This window comes from Rhinolophus hipposideros, assembly GCF_964194185.1.
Source record: "Rhinolophus hipposideros genome assembly, chromosome: 24".
In the NCBI taxonomy this organism is placed as follows: Eukaryota; Metazoa; Chordata; class Mammalia; order Chiroptera; family Rhinolophidae; genus Rhinolophus; species Rhinolophus hipposideros.
The window spans coordinates 34,009,115-34,021,324 of record NC_138070.1 but is presented as its reverse complement, the minus strand read 5'-3'; the positions used below and the strand labels follow the sequence as shown (position 1 = coordinate 34,021,324).

General features: G+C 52.4%; 1 protein-coding gene across 5 annotated transcripts in view; it reads left to right on the top strand.

Annotated features, from left to right (window-relative positions):
- B3GAT1 (beta-1,3-glucuronyltransferase 1) overlaps positions 1–10,589 on the top strand; it is a 29,309-nt gene extending 18,720 nt beyond the window's left edge. The window contains exons 2-8 of one of the 5 annotated variants that reach the window (XM_081037171.1): positions 2,102–2,197; positions 2,363–2,509; positions 4,190–4,225; positions 5,241–5,749; positions 6,550–6,666; positions 7,363–7,463; positions 8,605–10,589. In XM_081037171.1, coding sequence (XP_080893297.1) covers positions 2,194–2,197; positions 2,363–2,509; positions 4,190–4,225; positions 5,241–5,749; positions 6,550–6,666; positions 7,363–7,449 — 900 coding nt within the window. In that variant the 5' untranslated portion in view covers positions 2,102–2,193 and the 3' untranslated portion in view covers positions 7,450–7,463; positions 8,605–10,589. Of the gene's footprint in view, positions 1–2,101; positions 2,215–2,362; positions 2,510–4,189; positions 4,226–4,258; positions 4,377–5,240; positions 5,750–6,369; positions 6,667–7,362; positions 7,464–8,604 lie in introns of those variants that run through there. The other 4 variants (XM_081037167.1, XM_081037169.1, XM_081037168.1 and 1 more) reach the window with 4 other exon arrangements.
- Positions 10,590–12,210: the final 1,621 nt, after the last annotated feature.

The following is a 12,210-nucleotide window of genomic DNA, read 5'->3' as shown; positions in this document are numbered from 1 at the left end:
AACAGCAGCACTGGACCAAAGAGCCTGGATTTATGTCTGTCTCCACCATGTCCTGGCTGTGACCTCAGGCAAGCTACTGACCCGCACTGTCCTCAATGAATTCCCAGTGAAACAGTGACAAGGACAACACGTCCCACCCATCGTTGTTGTGATATTGAACATGAACTGTTGAGTGTCATCTTCGGACACAAGTGCTACCTAACAGCTATTATTACTAAGGACAGCCCAGCAGGCAAGCAGGAAGCCGACAGGTGCCAGAGGTAGAGGCATGGAATAGAGACCGTCCAGAGAAAAAGAGGGGAAGGCAGCTAAGTGAGTGCACAACAGTAGGCTGGATGTGCACACCCACTTGGCATGCAGCTCACCTTGCCATTGCTTTCTCCATCTGGGGCTTAGAACCGTCTCCAAGATGACGGGCATTTGAAAAAGCTCCATTGGGAGGCACCGAGAACCCACAGCACATCTCTCAGCCGGGCCCGTCAACAGCTCTCCTGTCCTCCATCAAACGTGGCCTAAGATCAGCGAACCAAGCCAAGGCCTTGATCAGCCCTTTGCCGCCCTGTCCGTGGCCTTGGAGTGGGGAGTAGGGCCAGAGCTAGAAGTGTGGCATGAGGTGACTCTGCTTCCCCACACTCAGCACATGAGACCCAGACAGGTATCCTGGGCTGGGACACTGGGCTCTGTCACCTATTGGGGCCATGGAAGAGGAGTTTGTAGGAGACAGCATACACTCCCCAGGCTTATTTTTCCTGCTGTGTACCCCTACTGTTGGTCTTTGCCTGTAACCTTTACCCCCAGTGGGCCTTGCATTCCCCTGTGGAGTGAGGGACAGCCTGACTACATCTGCCTACCAGGAGACTGTGGAGCCAGAGCAGGCCTTGGATGGTGGGGTGATGGGGGCTTGCTGGCTGACCCAGGAGACCACAGTGCTCTTGACTAGAATACCTGCTTCTTTCACAAAATGTCTGAATTCTCTGGTGAGAGGACTCAACAAGCAAAAGAGAACACATTGTTTCCAAATGTGGAGGAACAAAACTCCTCCTGGCCCATAGTTCTAGCCTGCCAGCAATGAGAAGCACGTACTACCTGGGGACAGCGGGACTCTGAGGGTTTCACTGTTGAGTGCTGGCATGTGCATCACGCATGGTGCTCAGCACAGAAGTAGAAATGAGGAGAATAGGATGTTACAATTTCCCTGGTGGTCACAGGGCTCTGTGCTACTCTCCTTGTCACATGAGAGAACAAGGCCCAGGGGAGGATGCTGCCTGCAGATCCTCTGCACAATTGAGGCAATTTGAGCAAATCCATCCTCTTCACAAAGGCTACCTCTCCTGGGGTCCGTGCTGCCACCACTTTGAATGCTGTCTCCCCAGGATGCGGCTGCCGCCATCAGAACCACCTCTTCTTGCTGACACCCAGCTCCGGTGACCAGTGCTCTGTCCTGCACGGAGTGGGTGTTCCACAAGAATCTCCTGTTGACATCAACAAAGGGAGGGCACTTGCAGCATTTCCTCCTCAGGCCTGTTCCCAAGGCATCTCTTGTTTGTCCTCAAAGGAACTTATCCCAATGCTGACCCCTTTATTCAGGCTATGAAAAAAACATCTGGGCCCACACATGTGGACAGCACAGTAGCTAACATGTCTTGAGCACTCAATATGTACACATCAAGTGCCATCCTAAGGGTTTTATGGGTGCTGACTTGCTTAATTCTCAGAACCACCTTGTAAAGTAGGTACTGCTAGTACTCCATTTCAGAGATGAGAAAACTGAGACATGGAGAGTTGCTGTAATTTGTCAAAAGCCGTATGCCTTGTTGGTGGCAGAGTTGGTGTTTAAACCAAGTCAGGTGTGTCTGAAGTCTGTGCCCTTAACCTCTGTGCCCTGCTGAACACACAGAGTGCGGCAGTGCCCCACGATTTCTGTGGGTGGCAGAGGTTCACTTCACCCAGGCAGACAGGGAGAAGTGGTCCTCAGGGAGATGGCAGTCTGGCTTCCGTTACAAAAATCCCAATGCTGTGTGTCCCAGAGCTGGGCCAGGCCCTTCTGTACGTCTGTCCCCCACCCAGGTCTCTGGCCATCCTCTTCTGCTCTCTCTTACAGGTGTGCACTTCGCAAGGTTCCTGACCGTGCTCCTGAACAGTCACCCCTTCTCTGACTCCGGTCAGGCTGGACTCCGCAAACCTGCTTCCGCAATGGGTGGGTTGTGAGCGCTGGTAAGACCTTCTAGCCAACATTGGGCTTCTCTGCTATCCCTGTGCCTAGCCTGTCCAGCCCATTCCTATTCTTTTCTCCCCTGTGCTTGTCACTGTCTGCTGCCACCACTTCTGGTGTCATCCCTCTCCTGACCTTGCTGCTGCTCAGGTAACGAGGAGCTGTGGACCCAGCCAGTCTTGGAGATGCCGAAAAGACGGGACATCCTTGCGATCGTCCTCATCGTGCTGCCCTGGACGCTGCTTGTCACTGTGTGGCACCAGAGCACCATTGCACCTCTCCTCACTGCACACAAGGGTGAGCCCCCACACCCAGCCCCAGCCCTGTCCCCAGCCAAGCTTCAGTAATAAGAGTGAGCACAGCCAATGCTGATGGAGCTCTTATTTTCATTTACCAGGCAGCTGCGAGGAACCATAAAGATGATCCAGGTCAATGACCTGACCCTTTTGGGAGTCTTAGCCCCTTTGGAAATCTGATGAATGCTACCACACACATGCACAACTCTGCGTCCAATTCCAGGACGTGCAAGAACTGGGAGCACTCAGCAGTGGTGGGAGGGATGGCTGGAGAGAATTCTTGGCCTATACTGGGAACAATATATTGTTTGCCCCTCTTTTCCTGGTTAGGCAGTCCTGATCTAGTCCTACCGGGTACAAATAGACCAAGCCAGAGGAAAAGTCCCATGAAGCACTTATGGGAGAACTGGGGTTAGAACCGGCTTCTCCTGGCTCTGGATCCCGAGCTTTCCCCTCCACCAAGCTGCCTTTCCCTCTCACTTCGGGACTCCCTACACCCCCAAAACCTGCCATGTGACCCACCTCTCGCCTGCGCCTTCATGCCTTAGTCTTTAGGCACTCCACACACATAAGTCACTCCACACTTAGAGCCTCTCTTCCTGACAGTTACCCTCTCCTCCCAACTCCAAAATCTCTCTTTGGTGCTTTTCACTTGTTGTTCTCCTACAACTACATCATCCCAGATGGGTTAAAGCTACCATGTATGAAAAGACGTGCTATCAGGTGGCTTCCATTCTTGGCAGCCCTCTAGAGTCAGAGATGTCAGGCTGTTTTGCTAAGCACTGATCTTACTGCCTTGGATGAGGAATTTGCATCTGTCTCCCCAGAGCATGCCAAGAGGGACTGAATGGAAGCTGCAGTGGAATAGTTAAGGGTCCCTGGGAGCCCTTTATGACTCGAAAGTTGAAGAAGCTCTGCAGCCGACGGAAGGGTTCAGCCCATCTGTGGCCAAGTCTAATGAATGGAGGACTTTCCCAGGGTGCAGATCCACCCGTGTGGCAGGATTTTAGTGGCAAAAAAGTGGGGAAAATGGCTGTAAATCTCCTCCCCAGGCCTCAGCTTCCAAAACTTTACTGACCTTAGGATAAATTAATCTTTATATATCTCAGAATCCTGATCACTCCTTCCTGTTTCCCCAAAGTTGTTCTCTTCTCACCTTTTGACCCAAAAGTTCTCCCAAAAGTCACCTTTGATCAACTGCATCTTTGCCAGTCTTCTGCCCTTGTACTTCCACACCCGTGACATCGTATCCACGGCCCGGGGAGCAGGCTCCTAGCTTGTACTGTGTGTCTTGTTGTGCCGCCAGCCTGTGTGAACTCCCTAGGGCCTTCTGGGTTCAACTGTGTCTCTTCCCAGAGCGCACATCAGACTTCACACAAGCACCCCACACACTCCACACGCGAACGGCAGCAGTGAGAAGGAAGAGAGGTGACTGGCTGATTCACAGCGTCCTCTCCATGATGGCACTGCAACCCTTCCATGTAATTGCTCATTTTGTCCGTAGTTGCATGAAGCCATGCAGAAGCGGGGCTGGCTACTGTCCTGTGGCCATTATCACTTCCTGCTGAGACGGTGTGAGAGCAGTGAGGAACACACAGCGCTTCGAACGGAAAGTGATAACTTGGAGAGAAGGGGCTTATTAAGAATGACTACCAATGGCCCTGATTTCTCCTCTTGATAGGACTCCTACTTCACTACATGGGAAAATGTCCAGCATGTAAGGAAAAGCTTCGTAATGAGAGTTGCCCCAATTGGAGCAGGCTGCCTTCAGGAAGAAATGGGTCCCCCTGCCTGGGAGTGTTTCACTATAGATCAGGCCCTGCAAGTTTTCACACAACATCCCTCATGGTGTCTTTGTGGAGCTATGGGTAAACATTAACTGAGTTCTAGAATAGTCAGGGTCGGGGGTGGTACACTTTGTCCCCCAGGTGGTCAAATGAGTATTTCCAGAAAGCGCAGTTTATTGACATCAAACCAGCAGAAGAGCTAAAACAGGTCTCCATCCTGTCCTTTTGTGTCTACCAAAATGTAGGAACATCTACAATCAGAAAGGACGGGTTCAGGATTCAAAATTATCTTGACAACTATGGCAAAACCCTGGAATAAAATGTAGCAGTTAAGTATCAAATTCTGCACCATGATTCAACGGACAGATTGCATAAGGCCATGAGGGGAGAGACCCCACTTGACTAGAGGGTTTGTGAAAAATCAGAGTGAGCTAACCTCACACTCTTCTGAGTCCAGTGTGCTGTGCCCAGGAAAGCACTAACCCTGCTCTTGGGCACAGCAGTGTCTACCCCACAGGATGGCAGTGCCACCGTGGTCTGAAAACTCAATGCCATGTAGAGCAGTGAGGTCAGCTCTGGCCAGATGAGGATTCACCAGGGTGATGAGGGTCACACATTTTGTCATATAAAACCCAACACAGTTAGGAACCGAGGATGCATCTTGGAATCTGGCCAGCTGCACTCAAGTAGCTACAGAGCTGTTCAACGGAGGAGGAGGCAGAGGTCATCTCTTTGTCAAATGGGGAGTCAGAACTAGAATTCCTGGGACGCAGCCATCACCATTAGCTCTAACAGAGAGAGCAGCAGGCAGGGATCCGATTACATTCCTGAGGAGGAGCAGAGGGCAGGTTTGCCTTGGCAGGGAGGGCGGTATCCTGCCCAGTCCCTGAGGCCAGAGAGCTGGTGGTGCTCGAGTCCCCACACTGCCTGTCTCCCAACCCACAGATGACAGCAGTGACCCCCGGCGCAGCACACCACTGGGCACGGACCCCAGGGAGTACTGCATGTCCGACCGCGACATCGTGGAGGTGGTGCGCACCGAGTACGTGTACACGCGGCCCCCACCGTGGTCTGACACGCTGCCCACCATCCACGTGGTGACGCCCACCTACAGCCGCCCCGTGCAGAAGGCCGAGCTCACACGCCTGGCCAACACGCTGTTGCACGTGCCCAACCTGCACTGGCTGGTGGTGGAGGACGCGCCGCGCCGCACGCCACTGACCACGCACCTGCTGCGCGACACGGGCCTCAACTACACCCATCTGCACGTGGAGACGCCCCGCAACTATAAGCTCCGTGGGGACGCCCGTGACCCGCGCATCCCACGGGGCACCATGCAGCGCAACCTGGCCCTGCGCTGGCTGCGCGAGACCTTCCCCCGCAACTCCAGCCAGCCCGGGGTGGTGTACTTCGCTGACGATGACAACACCTACAGTCTGGAGCTCTTTGAGGAGGTGAGAACAGGGCAGAAGGCAGGGGAAGGTGTGGGAGGACTGAGGGCCTGGGGTGTGGGAAATGGAGGTGCTCCTGTGGGGGGGCCTGTGGGTAGGGACACACAGGGACACTGTCACAGGAGGGGATGCCAGGCTGGGGTCAATATAGACTGCAGGGAACCAGGGACGGGATGGAAGGCCTGGCTGCAGGCCTCAGCAGCCCGCCTGGTGAAAACGAAGGAAGTGATGTTGGGGTTCCTGGACCACAGTCCTGGCCTTTGAGGCATGGTCTGAATGAGGTGTGGACCAGTTTCAGTGTCCTTGGAGTTTGTGAGTCAAGGGATTCTGGGGGAGGGAAAGGGGTTGTGTCAGACTCGACATTGGGAAGACCAAAAGATTTTGTACCAAGGGAGAAAGCGGCAGCAGGGCATGTGGAGAGGGGGGAGATGAGCTAGTTTGAGAGGTCAGGCTCCTCTGCAGACGCCCCCCACGGGAATGCATCTATAGGCAGGGTGGCCTGGGTCCCCTGGCAGGGCTTCAGATGTGTGCACACAGTTAACTGAAGATTCCATGCTCCGTGTGGACACGCATCGCTCCCTGTCAGCAGTCCCAGGTGTCCTCACTCCAGGTCCCCCTTGTAGATGCGCAGCACCAGGAGAGTGTCCGTGTGGCCTGTCGCCTTCGTCGGCGGCCTTCGGTACGAGGCCCCACGGGTCAACGGGGCAGGGAAGGTGGTCGGCTGGAAGACAGTGTTTGACCCCCACAGACCATTTGCAATAGATATGGCTGGATTTGCGGTCAACCTGCGCCTCATTCTACAGCGAAGTCAGGCCTACTTCAAGCTGCGTGGCGTGAAGGGAGGCTACCAGGAAAGCAGCCTCCTCCGAGAACTTGTCACCCTCAATGACCTAGAGCCCAAGGCAGCCAACTGCACCAAGGTAAGGCCTTCAGCAGAACTGAAAGCTGTAATGCAAGCATTTCCAAGCCCATTCAGACCCTCCCTGCAGATCAAGGAGCAGGAAATCAAAGTCTCAAAACAGACTTGCAAAGAAGATCCATGCTTCCTAGAACACCCTACTGGGAAGGCACTTTATCACCTGTCAGGCAGCCACACTAAAGACAAGCACGGAAATGGAGAAGGTAGTGATCAGAGAGACAGAGGCAAGGATTGAGTCCCCTCCGTCACCTCAAAACAGCTGGGCTCCATGACCTCCCTGCCAAACACATGTATGTGTGTACACGCACATGCACAAACACATACTGCTCCTAGTTTGAACTTCTCCAGCGAGGGCCTGGGCTATCAACCTGAAGGCTCCCGAACAACTTTCTCTGTCTCTGGAGAGAACTATTAAGAAATGCAGGGGAGGATGAGAAGCAAGGGGAAATCTTAGAATGTCTCTATTTTCCGTAACTGCAGACTTTGTTTCCAATAGTAATTTTTAATGAATCATATGTACAAACAGCAAGAGTGAGGGGATAGATAGAAATAAAGAACAATGGAAAAAAATTGATGGGAACAAGGGCAGAATGGGAGGGGGCAGGAGAAATACTTGCAGAGTATGGTGGGAGCAGGGAGGTGGCAGGGTAAGGTCAGAGCGACTGCCCCATATTGTTTTGTGTCTCTGGACGCACAGATCCTGGTCTGGCACACACGCACAGAGAAGCCAGTGCTGGTGAACGAGGGGAAAAAAGGCTTCACTGACCCCACTGTGGAGATCTGAGCCCCAGGATACAGGTACAGTGGGGACAAGGGCGGCGATGCATTGGGCAGGAGCACACCAAATTTGGACCCAGAATAAATCCGCCGAGGGATAATGCCAGGAAGCATCAAGGAGACATAGCTGAAGTCCCCTTCCCATTGTACTATGTGGAAGGTAACAGGAGCTAACTTTCCCCACACAGCTAGGTCCTTCTGCTACCAGCTCCTTGACAGGCCTCTCCTTCCAGACACCGCCTGATGACAACTTCCTATCATTGCTACTATTGTTCTGGCCATCATGCCTGTCCCATTGCAAGGCACTGTTATGTACATTCTCTCACAGGCGGTCTTGCCCTGTGGACTCCTCTGCAGTCATGCTGCTGTGAAAAGGACCCACCCCGCACTCACTGCCTCTACCTCATCCAGCATGTCCATGTGGCTCTCCGTAGTGACAGTGTAGTACAGTGAAGAAAGCATGGGCCCCAGAGCCTGATTCAGTTCCTGACCTAACACTTTTCACTGTTTGACGTTTTTTTCTCTAGGCCTCAGTTCCTTCATCTGTATAATGGGTTGTTGAGGGTACCAAGGACAATCTCTGACACATAATAAGTCCTACATATGTGTTACTGTTGTTATTTGATTCTTTAAAACCCTCTATTTACATGGTCCACAGGATCTATCTACATTTTAGAGGTAAAGAAATGATGTTCAGAAAAGTTAAATGAAATGAATTGTGCCAGCTGATTGGCAAAGCCAGGAATTTTCTCTGGGCATTTCTATGACCTTGTCACAGACGTGGGAACTCAGACAATGGGACACATGTGAACTCTGGCCCCGGAGTTTAGTGTCAGTTTCTGTGTCACGTTTGTCGATGCCCTGCCAAAAGGGGACAGCAGGGTGTCAGTCTACCTGTTTTGCCCCCTGAACTTAACAAATCAGCTGGGCCAGTGCCACAAAAATGCACCAGTACTGAGCCATATGCCCTGCCTCCTACCCTTACCGGGTCCCTGGAGGAATCTGCCTGCACCCACCCCTCATAAGGGGTCCACAGAGGACTCTGGGGGGTGGGTTCCTTGCAGCTCCTAGGTGACCCCTGTTAGGGGCTCAGAGTTGAGCGGCTTAACCAGACTGGGCACTCCCTCACCCACCTCACCCATTGCTCCTCTCCCCTTCACAGGAGCCTCCCTCTCAGACCCTGTTCCTGGCCTTCCATCCTCTCCCCACGGCTGATGGTCCCTCCAAGGCAAACTCCTAAGGAATGGCCATCACCCTCCTTTCTGTTCTGGGGCTTCAGAGAGAGCCCAGCCCGATGCCAGGACAAAGGACGGAGAACCTAAAGCACAGAAATCCCACACCTGTTGTTCTCTTCCATCCAGCGTGACCAGGGCCCAGCTGCTAGCCAAGCACCCCCAGCCCGTGCACCGGTGCCCCAGTACGCCTCCCCAGAGCTTCCTGTACCAACAGGCCTGCAGGAGCAGACTCATGGGCACCCAGGCCCCAGAGTGATGTCGAACTGGGAGGGAGGTGCAAAGACTCAGCAGTCAAGTAAAGGGTGGCCCTCCACACCACCCTGCTCCTGGGGCCTAGCACGGCCACACAGGCCAGCCAGCCAGAGAATCCTGAAGACCAGAGAGCAGTCCCCGCCCAGGAGCGCCCCTCCTCTCCTCAGAGAGTTGCTCCCAAGTACACATGCCTCTGTGGCTTTCCCCTAGTTCCTGTTTCCAGAGTATAAGGCTGTCTTTGATCCCAACGGGCGACCAGCCCTGCATGAGGGGAGCCTGGGTCTGCCAACAGGCTTTCCCTGTACCTCAGTACCTCATGCTGTGGTGGGAGCAGAGCCCCTTTCACCAGCCCACGCCTCTCAAGCCTGCTCCTTGCAGCACTGAGAAGCAGGTGGGCCCTCAAGCCAGCACAGGTCATGGACTGAACTGGACTAAGGCCACGTGGGTCCCTGTCCCCACATTGCCTCCCCACTGCCCACTGGGCTCTAGGACCCCTTGCCTGGGCTGGAGTAGGGAGGGCAGGAGCCCTCTTCCTGAAGCTCTTGAGAACCACAGACCTCAGTGGCTCGAGTGAGCAAGGGGCAGGCGAGGCAGAAAGAGGAGGGAGGCAGGGGCAACTCCAAGACTCTTTCCTGCCCCTGGTTTGAGGGCAAGGGACTTTGCATTAGCAGAGGGATTGATGGGAAAGGAGCAGAGATCATTTGGACACTGAGGAAAGGAGACCTGAGCACACACTACTTTGGAAATTATTCTATTTTAAACACAAAATGGGAAAGAAAATCTCCCTTTTCTCTAAGTGTGCAGCATGCAGGGCGAGCCTGCCTGAGGTCCAGCTGCACCCTTTCCCCAACAGAGAAAGAACAGTGCATGTGCTGCCCCCTCTACCAGCAGGAAAGTGTGTCCAGTGCTCTAGGGCACTGAAGAGGCCCCTGGCTTTCTGACAGGACAGGGCCTTCTGGTGATTATCTCTTATGCTCCTGAAAGTTGGAAGCACAATTTTCCTCCCAAGTGGAAGAAAAGGAAAGATCTGAGCCTACTGAAGAGGTGTTTATTTTTTAACCGCTAACAGCTCCCACTCCCTTTAAACTCACAGGACCTGTCTGAGGACCACTAAGAACCCACTCCTGGGTGGGAGGTGGGGTAGGACTCAGTCTGGCGACCTAACATGCAAAACATAGCATTGACTGCCTATTTTGAAATGGATTGAACTTCCCACAGTAGTCAGGAACCCATCCAATGGGATCATATCCCTGAGAACCCTGAGCCACCTTGCAGTGCGTTCCCCAACCTCTTAACGTTTTCGATGGTTGCTTTGGAAATCAATCCCTCAGAATCAAGTGGCATGGCATGAGAGAGAAGGGAGGAGGTGGACACAGGGCAATCATCAAATGAGTGAATTTAGGCTCAGGCATTCCACTGCCTCCTCACCAAAACCAGCCCTGAATGCTCAGGTCAGCTTGGCTGGTCTTAGGCCACCTTCTCAGCCAAATTACCCAGGGCTCATTTTCAGGAAATTGATAATGAACAACAAAATGGGGTATTCTCATTCTCTCTCTCTCTCTCTTTTTGGCAAATGCTAGTTGAGTTGTTTTCACCTAATATCCTCTCTTAGCTGCATGTGTATTTATTTATAATTATAACCCTGGTGGACTGCAGCTTCCATCTGTGTTGGGAATGAGTTTGTTATAAATCAGAATTGGGTCCATGACTACAATTTGCTTTCCAAACTCAGTCTGTTCCCTGCTCCCCACCATAGAGGAGTGAGGCGGGGGGCTAGGAGTCCCAAACAGAGTGGGGGGAGGATGGAGCCCATGCAGCTGCACCATCTGGTCTGTTTTAATTTAACTATTTAATTTGTTTTTGGAATTAAAAGTCAAATATGGTTTTTAACAGTCATAATCCTCCTCAGCCCTGCTTTATTTTATTCTCCTATATTGCTTTAACCAGCCAATAAGTATTTATTTGTCAGGTGCCTGCTATGAACAAGCATTATTCTAGGAGCAGCACGGAGCAGTGAAAAACCAGAGCATTTGTCTTCATGGAGCATGCCTTCTCTTGAGAGGACCTGGATGGACAATAAACAGATCTATAGTGTTTTAGATGTGATCTGGTCTAAGGACAAGAATGAGGCCAATGGGGGAGACAGAGGGAGAGGACCTGATCCCTACACAGGGTGGCCTCCCTACACAGAAAGGCCTCCCTGATAAGGTGACATTTGAGCCCATGAGCAGCATGCAGACATGTTGTTATCTGGGTCGGGGCATTCCAGAAAAGAGAAATCTGTCCCCAGTGGTGATGGGGGAGTGGTTAGCATGTTTAAAGACCAGCAAAAAGCCAGTATGAGTACAACAACTGACTGGGAAAGGTGGGAGGGCATCAGTGGTGGGAGATGGGATGGACATGGGATGGGGGTGGGCACGGAATATGTTGGTTGGCCCTGGGCACCAGGGTAAAGCTTTTGGCTTCTACTGTGAGTGAAAAGCGAAGTCATTGGAGGGTTTGAAGCAGAAGACCGATATAATCTAATTGGCCTTTTAAAAGAATACCTCCACTTTCTGTGCTGACAATAAACAAAGAGGGTGAGCAAAGGCAGGCTAGGGGTGGTGACTCTTGCAATAATCCAGGCATGGGATGACGGTGAGTTGGATGAAGGTGAAAGTTTTAGGGCAAAGAGAAGTGGTCAGGTTCTGGATGTGTTTAAGAGAGACAGCCAAGAGAATTTGCTGATGGATTGGATGTTGGATATGAAAGAAGAGAGCCAAAAGTCATCTGAAACACAGAATAGAATGGCCAGTTCCTGATACAGGGCAGAGTGCAGGAGGGATGATGTGGGATAACTGGAGTTTGGTGTCACGTGTCACATGCCCATTAGACACGTGCAGGAGAGAAGGTGAGTAGATGGCGGCTAGTATACCTGGAGCTCAGGTGAAGATGAACATTGGAGAGTACAAGTGTCAGACTGTCTACAAGCCCCAGGTGGATGAGTCTACCGCAGTGAGTGGACAGAGGGAAGAAGCCCAGGGAGTGGGTCTGGATCCAGCAGCATTTAGAGGTTGGGGTTATGAAAAGGAGTCTTCAAGAGACTCTGAGATGAGGCCATCCAGTTGGGAAGATCTGGACTAACCGTGAATAAGCTCTGGAAGATGATCTCTGCCAAGGGGCTTTGACAGAGAGAAACTGCAGGGCTATTTGGCAGGTAAAGTCAAGAACAGTAAGTTGGTACAGGAGGCTCTTCCCCCCTGAGAAAGGGCCAATGCATCCCAGTGCAGATTTGCTTAAGA